Here is a 12,195-nt window from a genome sequence, read left to right on the forward strand (position 1 = left end):
CGGATAGACGGACATGGCTAGATCGACTCGTCTAGTCATGCTGATACCCTCTGCAAGGGTATAAAAATACTATAATTAGGTTAAGTGTGCCAAGACTTTTGTGTAACGAAAAAAGTTCCTTTTCATTTAAAAGTAAAATATCTTATATAACTTTATAGAAAAAAACAAGGAAGAACGCTTTAGTCGAGTACCTCGACTATCAGATACCCGTTACTCAGCTAAAGGGACCAAAGGGAAATGGAGATATGCAAGCAGCAAATCGAGATTTAAATACGCCACCTACCGGCGGTAGACAGATTTAAGCGTTATGGGCGTTAGAGTGGGCGTGGCAAAATTTTTTTTTAATCAATCGATAGGTATTGACGAGACCAATACATTTCAGTTAAAATTTTTTATCTAGCATGAAAACTGTGGCCCTCACAGGTTTGGGCGGTTTGTGGGCGTTACAGTGGGCGTGGCAAACTTTTTTTCAGGTCACTCGATAGGTATTGATGAGAAGAATACACTTATGTTAAAATTTTTATTCTAGCATCAAAACTGTAGGAGCCACAGTTTTGGGCGGTTTGTGGGCGTAAGAGTGGGCGTGGCAGTCTACTGAAACAAACTTGCGCTGCGTAGGAAGCTCAGGAATCTGCACGCCAAATCTCAATAGCATAGCTCCCATTGTTTCCGAGATCTCAGCGTTCATCCGGACAGACGGACAGACGGACATGGCTAGATCGACTCGGCTAGTGATCCTGATCAAGAATATATATACTTTATGGGTTCGGAAACGCTTCCTTCTGCCTGTTACATACTTTCCGACGAATCTAGTATACCCTTTTACTCCACGAGTAACGGGTATAAAAATGTATAATCCCATTTAATTAATAATCTATTCTTTAACCAAATACAAAAAAAGGCAATCAAAAAAATGCTACACAAGCCTGAAAATAACATTTAAAGTCAAAAATTGCTAGTGTGCCAACATTTAAGTGAGGAAGTGCATTTTTTTAAGTAAGTGGGCGACAGAGTGAGCGCGATAACATTTTTTTTAGGCCAATCGATAGGTATTGACGAGAACATTTCGTTTAAGTTAAAATTTGTTTCTACATGAAAACTGTAGAAGCCACAGTTTTGGGCGGTTTGTGGGCGTCAGAGGGGCGTGGCATGCCCGCGTACTTGCGCTGCTTACGAAGATAAGAAATCTAAATCTGAAATCTTAAACCTCTAGATTATAAAGTAAAGTAAAGGGTATAATTAGGTCGCACGCACTCGTGTAACAACAAACACAGTACCTGCATTATATCAATTATTCTACCTCTACATCACCCGATCCTTGCGCTCCTCTAATGAGCTTATCGACGTCCTCTATGTCCATAGTCTTGAAAAAGGCTAAAAAAAACATGGCGCTAGTGGCAAAACGTACTAGACAAAGGGTTGTATAAAACTAGCTAGAAATACGGTTGCATTTGCTAAAACTATCGAAAATCAACTTAAACAGTAAACAAGAATTATTTTGCTACATGGATATGGATTCTTTTATTTATAAAAACAAAGACATTTCGTTGGAAATCGCATCAAGCTCATTATTGGCAAATTCCTTAATTTTGGAGATCGTAAAATCTGAAGGATATTTCTGAGCCCGGAGCCGGAGATTCTGGCCCTGTCCCGAAGCGGCCGAGGGATGAAGAAGAGGTAAAGTTCAATATTAAAGAGTTTTTATTAATATATTTTCTTAAAATGCATTATACCTGTGTATGTGTTTGGTTATTATTATTTATTATTTTATATTTTAAAACATGTTGTACATATGTATGTGACTGCTTTGCAGGCGCAGACACCGGAAAAAAGGCAAAGCGACGGTTGGCCTTTAATGAGCTCGGCGTTTACCGTCTGCAAAAGTCCCCAGAGTTCCAAAGAGACTAGCCGTGATTCTAATTATGCTTATCCTTTAATCTATACTTTATAGAACCACAGTTGGTAGCCCGGACGTCGACCTCCAGCACTAGCGCGTGCTCATCCAACAGCCGGAACCGGGATGTGGACGAAACGGACATGGACCTCTCGAAGACGATGGTCATGGACGAAGACGCGGAGGTCATTTACCTCTTGCCTTCCCTGAGCCCCAACTCAGGTAAGTCTAAGTCCTTAACAAATTTGAATTCCAGTCGATAACGTTTTCTCTTTTCTAGTAGAGGACAACTCGGTCGAGCCGAGAGCCAGCTCCAGCTCCACCTCCACTGATGACAATGACGACAACATTTTCGAGCCGAGCGCCTGCTCCAGCTCCACTCTTGTGGATTACGTCCAGGTCGGGAACCTCTCACCTGTGGAGCCCCTCAGTCACCAGCTAGGTATGTCTAAGTTCCTAATAAATTTGTGTTCAAGTCGATAACGTTTTCTCTTTTCTAGTCGAGGACGACCTGCACGTGGGAAACCTCCCAGCGACCGTAGAAGACCTTCCACAGATGGTGTTCGATAAAGACGCCGAGTTGGTGTACCTCTGGACGGAGGCCGAGCCAGGTATGTCTAAATCGTATCATATTTGTAGTCGTCGATAATGTTTTCCCTTTTTCAGACGCAGACTCGCGAAACAAGTTTCGTCACGGTCACATCTGTCATCTGTGTGACATGGTATTTAATACCAAAAATCTTTACAAGGAACACAACAGATCGGACGAACATCTGAACGAAAAGATGAGGGCCAAATTTGGCCTTCAAAATTCGGCCGTCATCTTCTGCAGGTGGTGCGGAGCAACGTACACCACCAAAAGCAACCTCAAGCGCCACCTTGCCGCGGGGAAAAAAAAGAAGTGTGCGAGGTGCAGAAAATTATTCAAATGCCATAAATCTCTTAAAATTCACCAGAATCGCTGCGAAGTAAGTCTTTATTAATACAGATAACATTTTTAATATATTTAAAAATATGTCTTCTTCTGCAGGATGTGCGGAAAAACGGCCAATTTAAAAAGCATCCTTTAGCTCCAAAGTCCAAAACCCAAACGGTGGATAGTAGGTCTTTATTAACATTTAGTAAATACAGATAACATTTTAAAAAATTTGAAATGAAGGAAACCTGCTTATATTCATTTCATTTTGATGCCTTTTAGCTGGTAGACATCACTGCGAAACAACGCTCAAAAGAAAATCAGATACCACGATTCAACAGTGAAAAACGAATGCCTGATGTGCAGCAAGTCGTTCAAGTGCCTAAAACATTTTCAAAAACATATTAGGCACTGCAAAGAAGAAACGTCCCAACGATTGATAGTAGGAATTCATTAACCCTTAATAAATGCAGATTAAACGCTCAACTTTTATTTCATAACATTCATTACATTAAAAAAAGTTTACAAAAGGAAACAAGCGAACGAAGCTTAGATGGCGGACATGGAGAAAGAGCTCGACGCTCACAACCATTAACAGCAAAGGGTAATGAATTGCTGTGGCCACTTAAGGTTATCGATAGCGATGTGGGCAATCGGCAGGGTGCTGCCAACTCCTTGTAATAGACCTGCAAACAGTGCCGGAGACCTGCCAACTCATCTCTGGGGCAGGAAACCATGATCACCCCAAACTTTTCCTGGTCAGCAACCCGGAATTTTTTGTTTTTTAATACAAATTTGAATGTGAGCGTGATGTTTGCAGTGTTGTGCATTTGTGCGTTGAGTCTCTGTGCAAATTCAGTTACTCCGAAAAAAATTAAAAAGTGTTTTTTTAATTTATGAAAAAAAATTGATTTGAATAAGTATAATTTTCTCTAAAGGTTTGTTTTTGGATTTTAATAATCGTAGCTAACCCTTCGGCATGTTTGCATATTTAAAAAGGTGAAGAAAAGGAAAAGAAGTTGTCAGCTAAGAAATAAAAATAGTTTTAAATAAATAAATAAATAATAATAATGGTTCAGAGATAGCCCTTATAAACAAACACGAATACACTGTACGGAATACCCATAATAAAATAATGGCGATTTTATCGCGTTATCGGTACTATCGATAGGCAGCTCAAATTTGACAGCCCGACGGCGTTAAAGGGTAGGTGGCGCTACAGGCTAGGTGTGTTAGTTGAAAAAGCATATTTGCTTGAAGCATATCTCCATCCCTGTTGTACTCCCTTAAGCTGAGTAACGGGTATCTAATAGCCGAGGCCATCGTCTATAGCATTTTCCCGTGTTAATTATAATCACAGTTTTCTCAATGTTGCTTGTTCATTTATTTGGCAATTTAAAATGGTTAAACGTAACACAAAATAAAATTAAAAACACATCTTTAAAAAAATTATCCTTAAATTTATTTATTTGACTTCTTTTTGTGATCTAGGGGTCAAATTCTACCCAATTATCTATTTTTCATAGTTTCCAAGAACACAGCGTTCAAATGTACGTTTTTTGCAGTTTGTGGGCGTTAGATTAGGCGTGCCAAATTTTTTAAGGTCGATCGATAGGTATGGACGAGAACAATACATTTCAGTTAATTTTTTTTTTTCTACCTGTTATATACTTTCCCGAATACAATATACCCTTTTACTCTACGAGTAACGATCACGCGCACTCGTGTAACGACAAACACAAAATACTGTATATTTCGCAGTACCCGCATTCTTTCAATCATTCTACCTCTACATCATCCGATCCTTGCGCTCCTCCAAGGAGCGTATCGACTAAAAAAGCACGGCGATAATGCTGAATCGCACTAGAAACAGGGCTACATAAAACTGTCTAGAAATACGGTTCCAATGCTAAAGCAATCAAAAATCGACTTCGAGTTACCAATACAAGTGGATCAAGTTAAAATATTTGCATTTCTGATTCTAATAATGGATTCCATTAAATACAAAAGTAAGGACATTTCATTGGAGATCAGCTCATCAAGCTTTGGCTCCCTTTTTGCAAGCAGATCTTTTGTGGAAATGGTGAAATCCCTGAAGGAATTCGGGGACAAAAATGCAAACTCTATCCCAAACCGGCCGAGGGTTTGTTGCAATGGGAGTCGATAATGGGAGGGACTCTATCGATAGGTTAGGTCGATAGGGCGATAGTTGCAGCTACGGGATGAATCTGGCGAACGATCTGGCCACTTGAGGATTAATCCCGGTTCGCTCTGGGATAACCTTAAATGGCACTCATGTATCCAATGACCAAATTTTGGGAGAGGCCTTGTAATATGGCGGGGGAGGAACGATGATGATCAGATATCTGCTGATGATCAGATAGTCGCAGTGCTTAATACTAAATAAAAGTCAGTGATAGGAAAGTTAACATGTTAGTTTGTTATTTATTAATAATCTTCTATAGGGCAGCCGGGGTCCCAACACAAAGGGCCCCGGGATATTTAATTGGGAGTTCCACGAATTTCTGCGCGATTTCGCCAGCAACCGGTGTCCGTTCGACCCGCACAGAGGATCGGCCATAATCGTCTACCACAGTCGACGCCGACGACATCCAGCATTTCCCGGTGAGTCTGTTGGGAATACTACGTCCACCACATTTGGGAACTTCCAGCCGTCGCATCGCGGCGTTAAGTACCGCCATTTTGTCTGGCAGCCGAACTGCTGCCCTTGTGCAACTCACCGTAGATGCCGAGATCATGTACCTCTGGACACCGTCTTTCCTGAGCCAACAGGCGGAGGACGAGCCAGGTATGTCAATTTTCCAGACGGAGACTCGGAAAAAAATTTTGTCACATAACTACTGTCTGCTGTGCGAAATGCAATTTAAAAGTAGAAAAATATTAAATTTGCACCAAAGATCGGACGCGCACATCAAAATGGACAAGGGATTAAGGCCAAATTTGGCCTTCAAAGTTCGCCCGTCTTATTGTGCAGGATGTTCGGAAAAACGGCCAATTTGAAAAGTAATCTCAGGCCCCACCTTGCCGTCCACGACACTCCGAAAAATGAGTGTGTGACGTGACAAATACTTTAAATGCCAAAATATTTTAAAGTGCGCCGGAAGCGTTGCGAAGAAGTAGCACCCAAACGATGGATGGTAGGTCTTCTTTAACTTTGAGTAAATACAAAAAAAACATAAAAAATGTGTAATGAAGGAAACCTACTAATATTTATTTATTTATTTAGTTTCTATGCCTTTTAGCTGTAAGACATCACTGCGAAACAACGCTCAGAGAGAAAGTCGTATTTGATTTTACAATTCAACAGTGAAAAGCGAGTGCCTGATGTGCGGCAAGTCGTTCAAGTGCCTAAAACATTTCCAAAAACATAATAGGCAGTGCAAAGAAAAAACGTTCAATCGATGGATAGTATGCCCTCATTTACTTTTAATAAATACAGATCTAACTCTCAAGTTTTCATACCTTACATTAAAAAAAATGATTACAGAAGGAAACAGATACGAACGGGGCTTAGATGGCGGACATGGAGAAGGAGCTCGACGCTCACAGCATTAGCATCAAAGCTGATGAATTGCTGTGGCCACTTAAGGTTATCGATAGCCATGTGGGCAATCGGTCAGGTGCTGCAAACTCCTTTTAAAAAAGACCTGCCAACTCATCTCTGGGGCAGGAAACTATGGTCACCCCAGACTTTTCCTGGTCAACAACCCGGAATTTTTGAACTCGAAACAACGGAGTTCCGACTTCATACTTAGTGAAAAGATAGAGGGAAAGTTAAGGAGGCGTTTTGGCTGCTGCGCTGCACTTTTTATTTTAAGTTATATAAGTTAAATAAGATTAATTTTCTTAATTTTAACGATATGCGTCGTCCACCAAGATATGATTTTTTTAAATTTTTTTTTCCGATTATGGGAGCTATAAGATATAGTTGGCCGATCCGTCTGGTTCCGACTTATATACTACCTGCAAAAGATATAAGACTTTTGGGAAAGTTTCAGCCCGATAGCTTTAAAACTGAGAGACTAGTTTGCGTAGAAACGGACGGATAGACGGACATGGCTAGATCGACTCGTCTAGTCATGCTGATCAAGAATATATAGACTTTATGGGTTCGGAAACGTCTCCCTCACTGCGTTGCAAACTGTTAACTGAAATCATTATACCCTCTGCAAGGGTATAAAAATACTATAATTAGGTTAAGTGTGCCAAGACTTTTGTGTAACGAAAAAAGTTCCTTTTCATTTAAAAGTAAAATATCTTATATAACGTTATAGAAAAAAAAAATTTATAATCCCATTCAATTAATAATCTATTCTTTAACCAAATACAAAAAAAGGAAATCAAAAAAATGCTACACAAGCCTGAAAATAACATTTAAAGTCAAAAATTGCAAGTGTGCCAACATTTAAGTGAGGGAGTGCATTTTTTTAAGTAAGTGGGCGACAGAGTGACCGCGATAACATTTTTTTTAGGCCAATCGATAGGTATTGACGAGAACATTTCATTTAAGTTAAAATTTGTTTTTACATGAAAACTGTAGAAGCCACAGTTTTGGGCGGTTTGTGGGCGTCAGAGGGGCGTGGCATGCCCGCGTACTTGCGCTGCTTACGAAGATAAGAAATCTAAATCTGAAATCTTAAACCTCTAGATTATAAAATTTCCGAGATCACAGCGTTCAAACGGACAGACGGACATGGCTAGAGCGACTCGGCTAGTGATGCTTATCAAGAATACATATATGTACTTTATGGTACTTTTCGACGAATACAATATACACTTTTACTTTACGAGTAAAGGGTATAATTAGGTCGCACGTACTCGTGTAACAACAAACACAAAATACTGTATTTTTCGCTGTACCTGCATTATATCAATCATTCTACCTCTACATCACCCGATCCTTGCGCTCCTCTAATGAGCTTATCGACGTCCTCTATGTCCATAGTCTTGAAAAAGACTAAAAAAACATGGCGCTAGTGGCAAAACGTACTAGACAAAGGGTTGTATAAAACTAGCTAGAAATACGGTTGCATTTGCTAAAACTATCGAAAATCAACTTAAACAGTAAACAAGAATTATTTTGCAACATGGATATGGATTCTTTTATTTATAAAAACAAAGACATTTCGTTGGAAATCGCATCAAGCTCATTATTGGCAAATTCCTCAATTTTGGAGATCGTAAAATCTGAAGGATATTTCTGAGCCCGGAGCCGGAGATTCTGGCCCTGTCCCGAAGCGGCCGAGGGATGAAGAAGAGGTAAAGTACAATATTAAAGAGTTTTTATTAATATATTTTTTTAAAATGCATTATACCAGTGTTTGGTTATTATTATTTATTATTTTATATTTTAAAACATGTTGTACATATGTATGTGACTGCTTTGCAGGCGCAGACACCGGAAAAAAGGCAAAGCGGCGGTTGGCCTTTAATGAGCTCGGCGTTTACCGTCTGCCAAAGTCCCCGGAGTTCCAAAGAGTCTAGCCGTGTTTCCAATTATGCTTATCCTTTAATCTATACTTTATAGAACCACAGTTGGTAGCCCGGACGTCGACCTCCAGCACTAGCGCGTGCTCACCCAGCAGCAGCAGCCGGAATCCGGACGTGAACGACAACCTGTACCTCTCAAGGACGATGGACATGGACGAAGACGCGGAGGTCATAGAGGACAACTCGGACGCATCGAGAGCCAGCTCCAGCTCCACCTCCACTGATGACAATGAAGACGACATTTTCAAGCCGAGCGCCTGCTCCAGCTCCACTCTTGTGGATTACGTCCAGGTCGGGAACCTCTCACCTGTGGAGCCCCTCAGTCACCAGCTAGGTATGTCTAAGTTCCTAATAAATTTGTGTTCAAGTCGATAACGTTTTCTCTTTTCTAGTCGAGGACGACCTGCACGTGGGAAACCTCCCAGCGACCGTAGAAGACCTTCCACAGATGGTGTTCGATAAAGACGCCGAGGTGGTGTACCTCTGGACGGAGGCCGAGCCAGGTATGTCTAAATCGTATCATATTTGTAGTCGTCGATAATGTTTTCCCTTTTCCAGACGCAGACTCGCGAAACAAGTTTCGTCACGGTCACGTCTGTCATCTGTGTGACATGGTATTTAATACCAAAAATCTTTACAAGGAACACAACAGATCGGACGAACATCTGGATCTGGACGAAAAGATGAGGGCCAAATTTGGCCTTCAAAATTCGGCCGTCATCTTCTGCAGGTGGTGCGGAGCAACGTACACCACCAAAAGCAACCTCAAGCGCCACCTTGCCGCGGGGAAAAAAAAGAAGTGTGCGAGGTGCAGAAAATTATTCAAATGCCATAAATCTCTTAAAATTCACCAGAATCGCTGCGAAGTAAGTCTTTATTAATACAGATAACATTTTTAATATATTTAAAAATATGTCTTCTTCTGCAGGATGTGCGGAAAAACGGCCAATTTAAAAAGCGTCCTTTAGCTCCAAAGTCCAAAACCCAAACGGTGGATAGTAGGTCTTTATTAACATTTAGTAAATACAAATAACATTTTAAAAAATTTGAAATGAAGGAAACCTGCTTATATTCATTTCATTTCGATGCCTTTTAGCTGGTAGACATCACTGCGAAACAACGCTCAAAAGAAAATCAGATACCACGATTCAACAGTGAAAAACGAATGCCTGATGTGCAGCAAGTCGTTCAAGTGCCTAAAACATTTTCAAAAACATATTAGGCACTGCAAAGAAGAATCGTCCCAACGATTGATAGTAGGAATTCATTAACCCTTAATAAATACAGATTAAACGCTCAACTTTTATTTCATAACATTCATTACATTAAAAAAAAGTTTACAAAAGGAAACAAGCGAACGAAGCTTAGATGGCGGACATGGAGAAAGAGCTCGACGCTCACAACCATTAACAGCAAAGGGTAATGAATTGCTGTGGCCACTTAAGGTTATCGATAGCGATGTGGGCAATCGGCAGGGTGCTGCCAACTCCTTTTAATAGACCTGCAAACAGTGCCGGAGACCTGCCAACTCATCTCTGGGGCAGGAAACCATGATCACCCCAAACTTTTCCTGGTCAGCAACCCGGAATTTTTTGTTTTTTAATACAAATTTGAATGTGAGCGTGATGTTTTTCAGTTGCTCCGAAAAAAATTAAAAAGTGTTTTTTTAATTTATGAAAAAAAATTGATTTGAATAATCGTAGCTAACCCTTCGGCATGTTTGCATATTTAAAAAGGAGAAGAAAAGTAAAAGAAGTTGTCAGCTAAGAAATAAAAATAGTTTTTAATAAATAAATAAATAATAATAATGGTTCAGAGATAGCCCTTATAAACAAACACGAATACACTGTACGGAATACCCATAATGAAATTATGGCGATACTATCGCGTTATCGGTACTATCGACAGACAGCTCAACTTTGACAACTCGACGGCCAACTCAGCCGAAAATAATTGTGTTTCCTTCAGCTAATTACAAATAATCAGCAAAATGAGCCGTCAGCAGAATGAAGAGGACACCAACTCGTCGCTGTTCGATGCCCGCAATGAGTACTATATCGGCAACTTCATGGGCTCAATCAACTTTGTGCTGCCCGAGCAAGGGACCGCAGGAGCCGAGTTGTTGTCCTACATGTACCTCTCCTACTTGGCCATCGACTCCGGGCGCATAGTGGCCTCGGACATCAAGGAGGGCAGTGCCTCGCCCCTGCAGGCCCTGAGGCTGGTGCACGAAGCCTTCGAGCAACCCTCGCGGACTGAGGAGCTGCTGGAGAAGCTCACGGACAAGGTGGCCGGGGAGGAGGACGAGACGAACATCTGGCACATCGCCACCGCCATTGTCTACTGCCACGACGGGCAGTTCGAGAACGCCCTGAAGATCCTGCACGGCTCCACCAATCTGGAGTCCATGGCTCTGTCGGTGCAGTGCCTACTGCGCCTGCAGCGTGTTGATTTGGCCAAGCAGCTGGTGACCAAGATGCAGGAGATCAGCGACGACGCCACACTGACCCAGCTTGCCCAGGCCTGGGTTGCCCTCGCCCAGGGCACAGAGCAGATGCAAGACGCCTTCCACATCTACCAGGAGTTCTGCGAGAAGTTTAAGCCCACTCCGGCCCTGCTCAACGGCCAGGCGGTGGTGCATTTGGGTCTGGAGCGGTACGAGGAGGCCGACTCTGTGCTGCGCGAATCGCTGCTGAAGAAGCACAACGACTACGACACCCTGATCAACCTGATGGTGCTGGCCCACCTCACGGCCAAGCCTGCGGAGTCAGTCACCAGGAACCTGGAGCAATTGCGGCAGTTCTATCCCAAGAGCGACTTTGTCACCGATCTGGACAAGAAGTCGGCCGAGTTCGACCGCCTGTGCCTGCAGTACGACCTTGATGGCGGAGAGAAGCTGCTCGCCGTCTAGACATAAGAATATATTCCAAACAATCATTTATCAAAACCTTCTGTTTATGTATTAAACTACAATAAAAATTTATTAGAAATGTATGAGGTAGTGGAGAGCACATCAGTAGCTGTAATAATAGAAGATATAAGAGGGATTATTGAAATGATTATATTTTATAATACTGGGGTTGTTTAGGTTACTCACTTCTGTTTGAAGCCGTATTTCTTGCGTTCGTAGAACAGATCAGTCTTGGAGCTGCCCAGATTTACGATCTTGGGGCAGCCATCGCGCTATAAAAACAAATATACAGATTAATTCAATGGTTTATCTTAAAATGAAGTAACTTACATCCTTTTCCTGGATGGTGCAGGACTTGCAGTAGTAGGCATCGGACACCCCGGGTCCGCCGCAGATGACGCACCTCCCCTGGTAGGATCCGTAGTTGCACTCGTCACAGATTCGCACCAGGGTGCAGGGCCTCACGTAGGAGTCGCAGATCACACACTTTCCGTCGTCTTTCTCGCACAGGCGTCCAATGGCTGCCGCATGGGATGGGGGAATGTGTAAAAGTTATAGAGTTTCAGCGGTATTCAAATGGTTTTCCTTTGAGAACTCACCCACGCCTGGTTGCTTGCGACAGAAAATCAAGTCAGGATGATGTTTGGCCATGTTTTAAAAGGTTTTCTATAGATAAACAGAGAGAAGAACAATTGCACGAAAAAATTGCGGCTTTTCTAGTGTGACCTTTTTGGCGTTACTTCGAAATCTCTTTTCTCTCCCTGTAGAACCCTTAACCCTTGTGTCACGACCATTAATATTAAATCAGAAGGAAGAGATTTGGTGAAATTTGTTTAATAACTCGAATAACTTAAAATTTTTATGAATTAATAATCTTTAAGATTATTATGTTTTTTGTGTGTGTTTTTTTTACATTTTTTATCTTGTAACTTTAATTGAAAGCAATGCTTTGACAAACGCAAA

General features: G+C 41.6%; 4 protein-coding genes across 4 annotated transcripts; 3 read left to right on the top strand and 1 right to left on the bottom strand.

The window, feature by feature from the left end:
- Positions 1-1,636: 1,636 nt before the first annotated feature.
- Positions 1,637-8,398, top strand: LOC139353383 (uncharacterized). Its single transcript, XM_070997480.1, has 5 exons — positions 1,637-2,116; positions 2,175-2,336; positions 2,395-2,518; positions 5,483-5,619; positions 8,367-8,398. Exons 1-5 carry the CDS (start codon positions 2,038-2,040, stop codon positions 8,396-8,398), a joined length of 534 nt encoding a protein of 177 aa, XP_070853581.1. The 5' UTR covers positions 1,637-2,037.
- On the top strand, positions 7,660-8,862 carry LOC139353384 (uncharacterized). The gene is made up of 3 exons (XM_070997496.1): positions 7,660-8,090; positions 8,359-8,655; positions 8,714-8,862. The coding sequence occupies exons 2-3, from the start codon at positions 8,466-8,468 to the stop codon at positions 8,860-8,862; spliced, it is 339 nt and encodes a 112-aa protein (XP_070853597.1). The 5' UTR covers positions 7,660-8,090; positions 8,359-8,465.
- Positions 8,863-10,219: 1,357 nt separating this feature from the next.
- Positions 10,220-11,315, top strand: epsilonCOP (coatomer subunit epsilon). Its single transcript, XM_017069311.4, has one exon. The coding sequence runs from the start codon at positions 10,312-10,314 to the stop codon at positions 11,230-11,232; it is 921 nt and encodes a 306-aa protein (XP_016924800.1). The 5' UTR covers positions 10,220-10,311; the 3' UTR covers positions 11,233-11,315.
- Phf5a (PHD finger protein 5a) lies at positions 11,254-11,990 on the bottom strand. The gene is made up of 4 exons (XM_017069324.4): positions 11,832-11,990; positions 11,563-11,753; positions 11,419-11,504; positions 11,254-11,341 (listed from the first exon to the last, which is right to left on the bottom strand). The coding sequence occupies exons 1-4, from the start codon at positions 11,881-11,883 to the stop codon at positions 11,335-11,337; spliced, it is 336 nt and encodes a 111-aa protein (XP_016924813.1). The 5' UTR covers positions 11,884-11,990; the 3' UTR covers positions 11,254-11,334.
- Between the last annotated feature and the right edge of the window lie 205 nt (positions 11,991-12,195).

Source organism: Drosophila suzukii, chromosome 2L (assembly GCF_043229965.1).
Source record: "Drosophila suzukii chromosome 2L, CBGP_Dsuzu_IsoJpt1.0, whole genome shotgun sequence".
Lineage (NCBI taxonomy): Eukaryota > Metazoa > Arthropoda > Insecta > Diptera > Drosophilidae > Drosophila > Drosophila suzukii.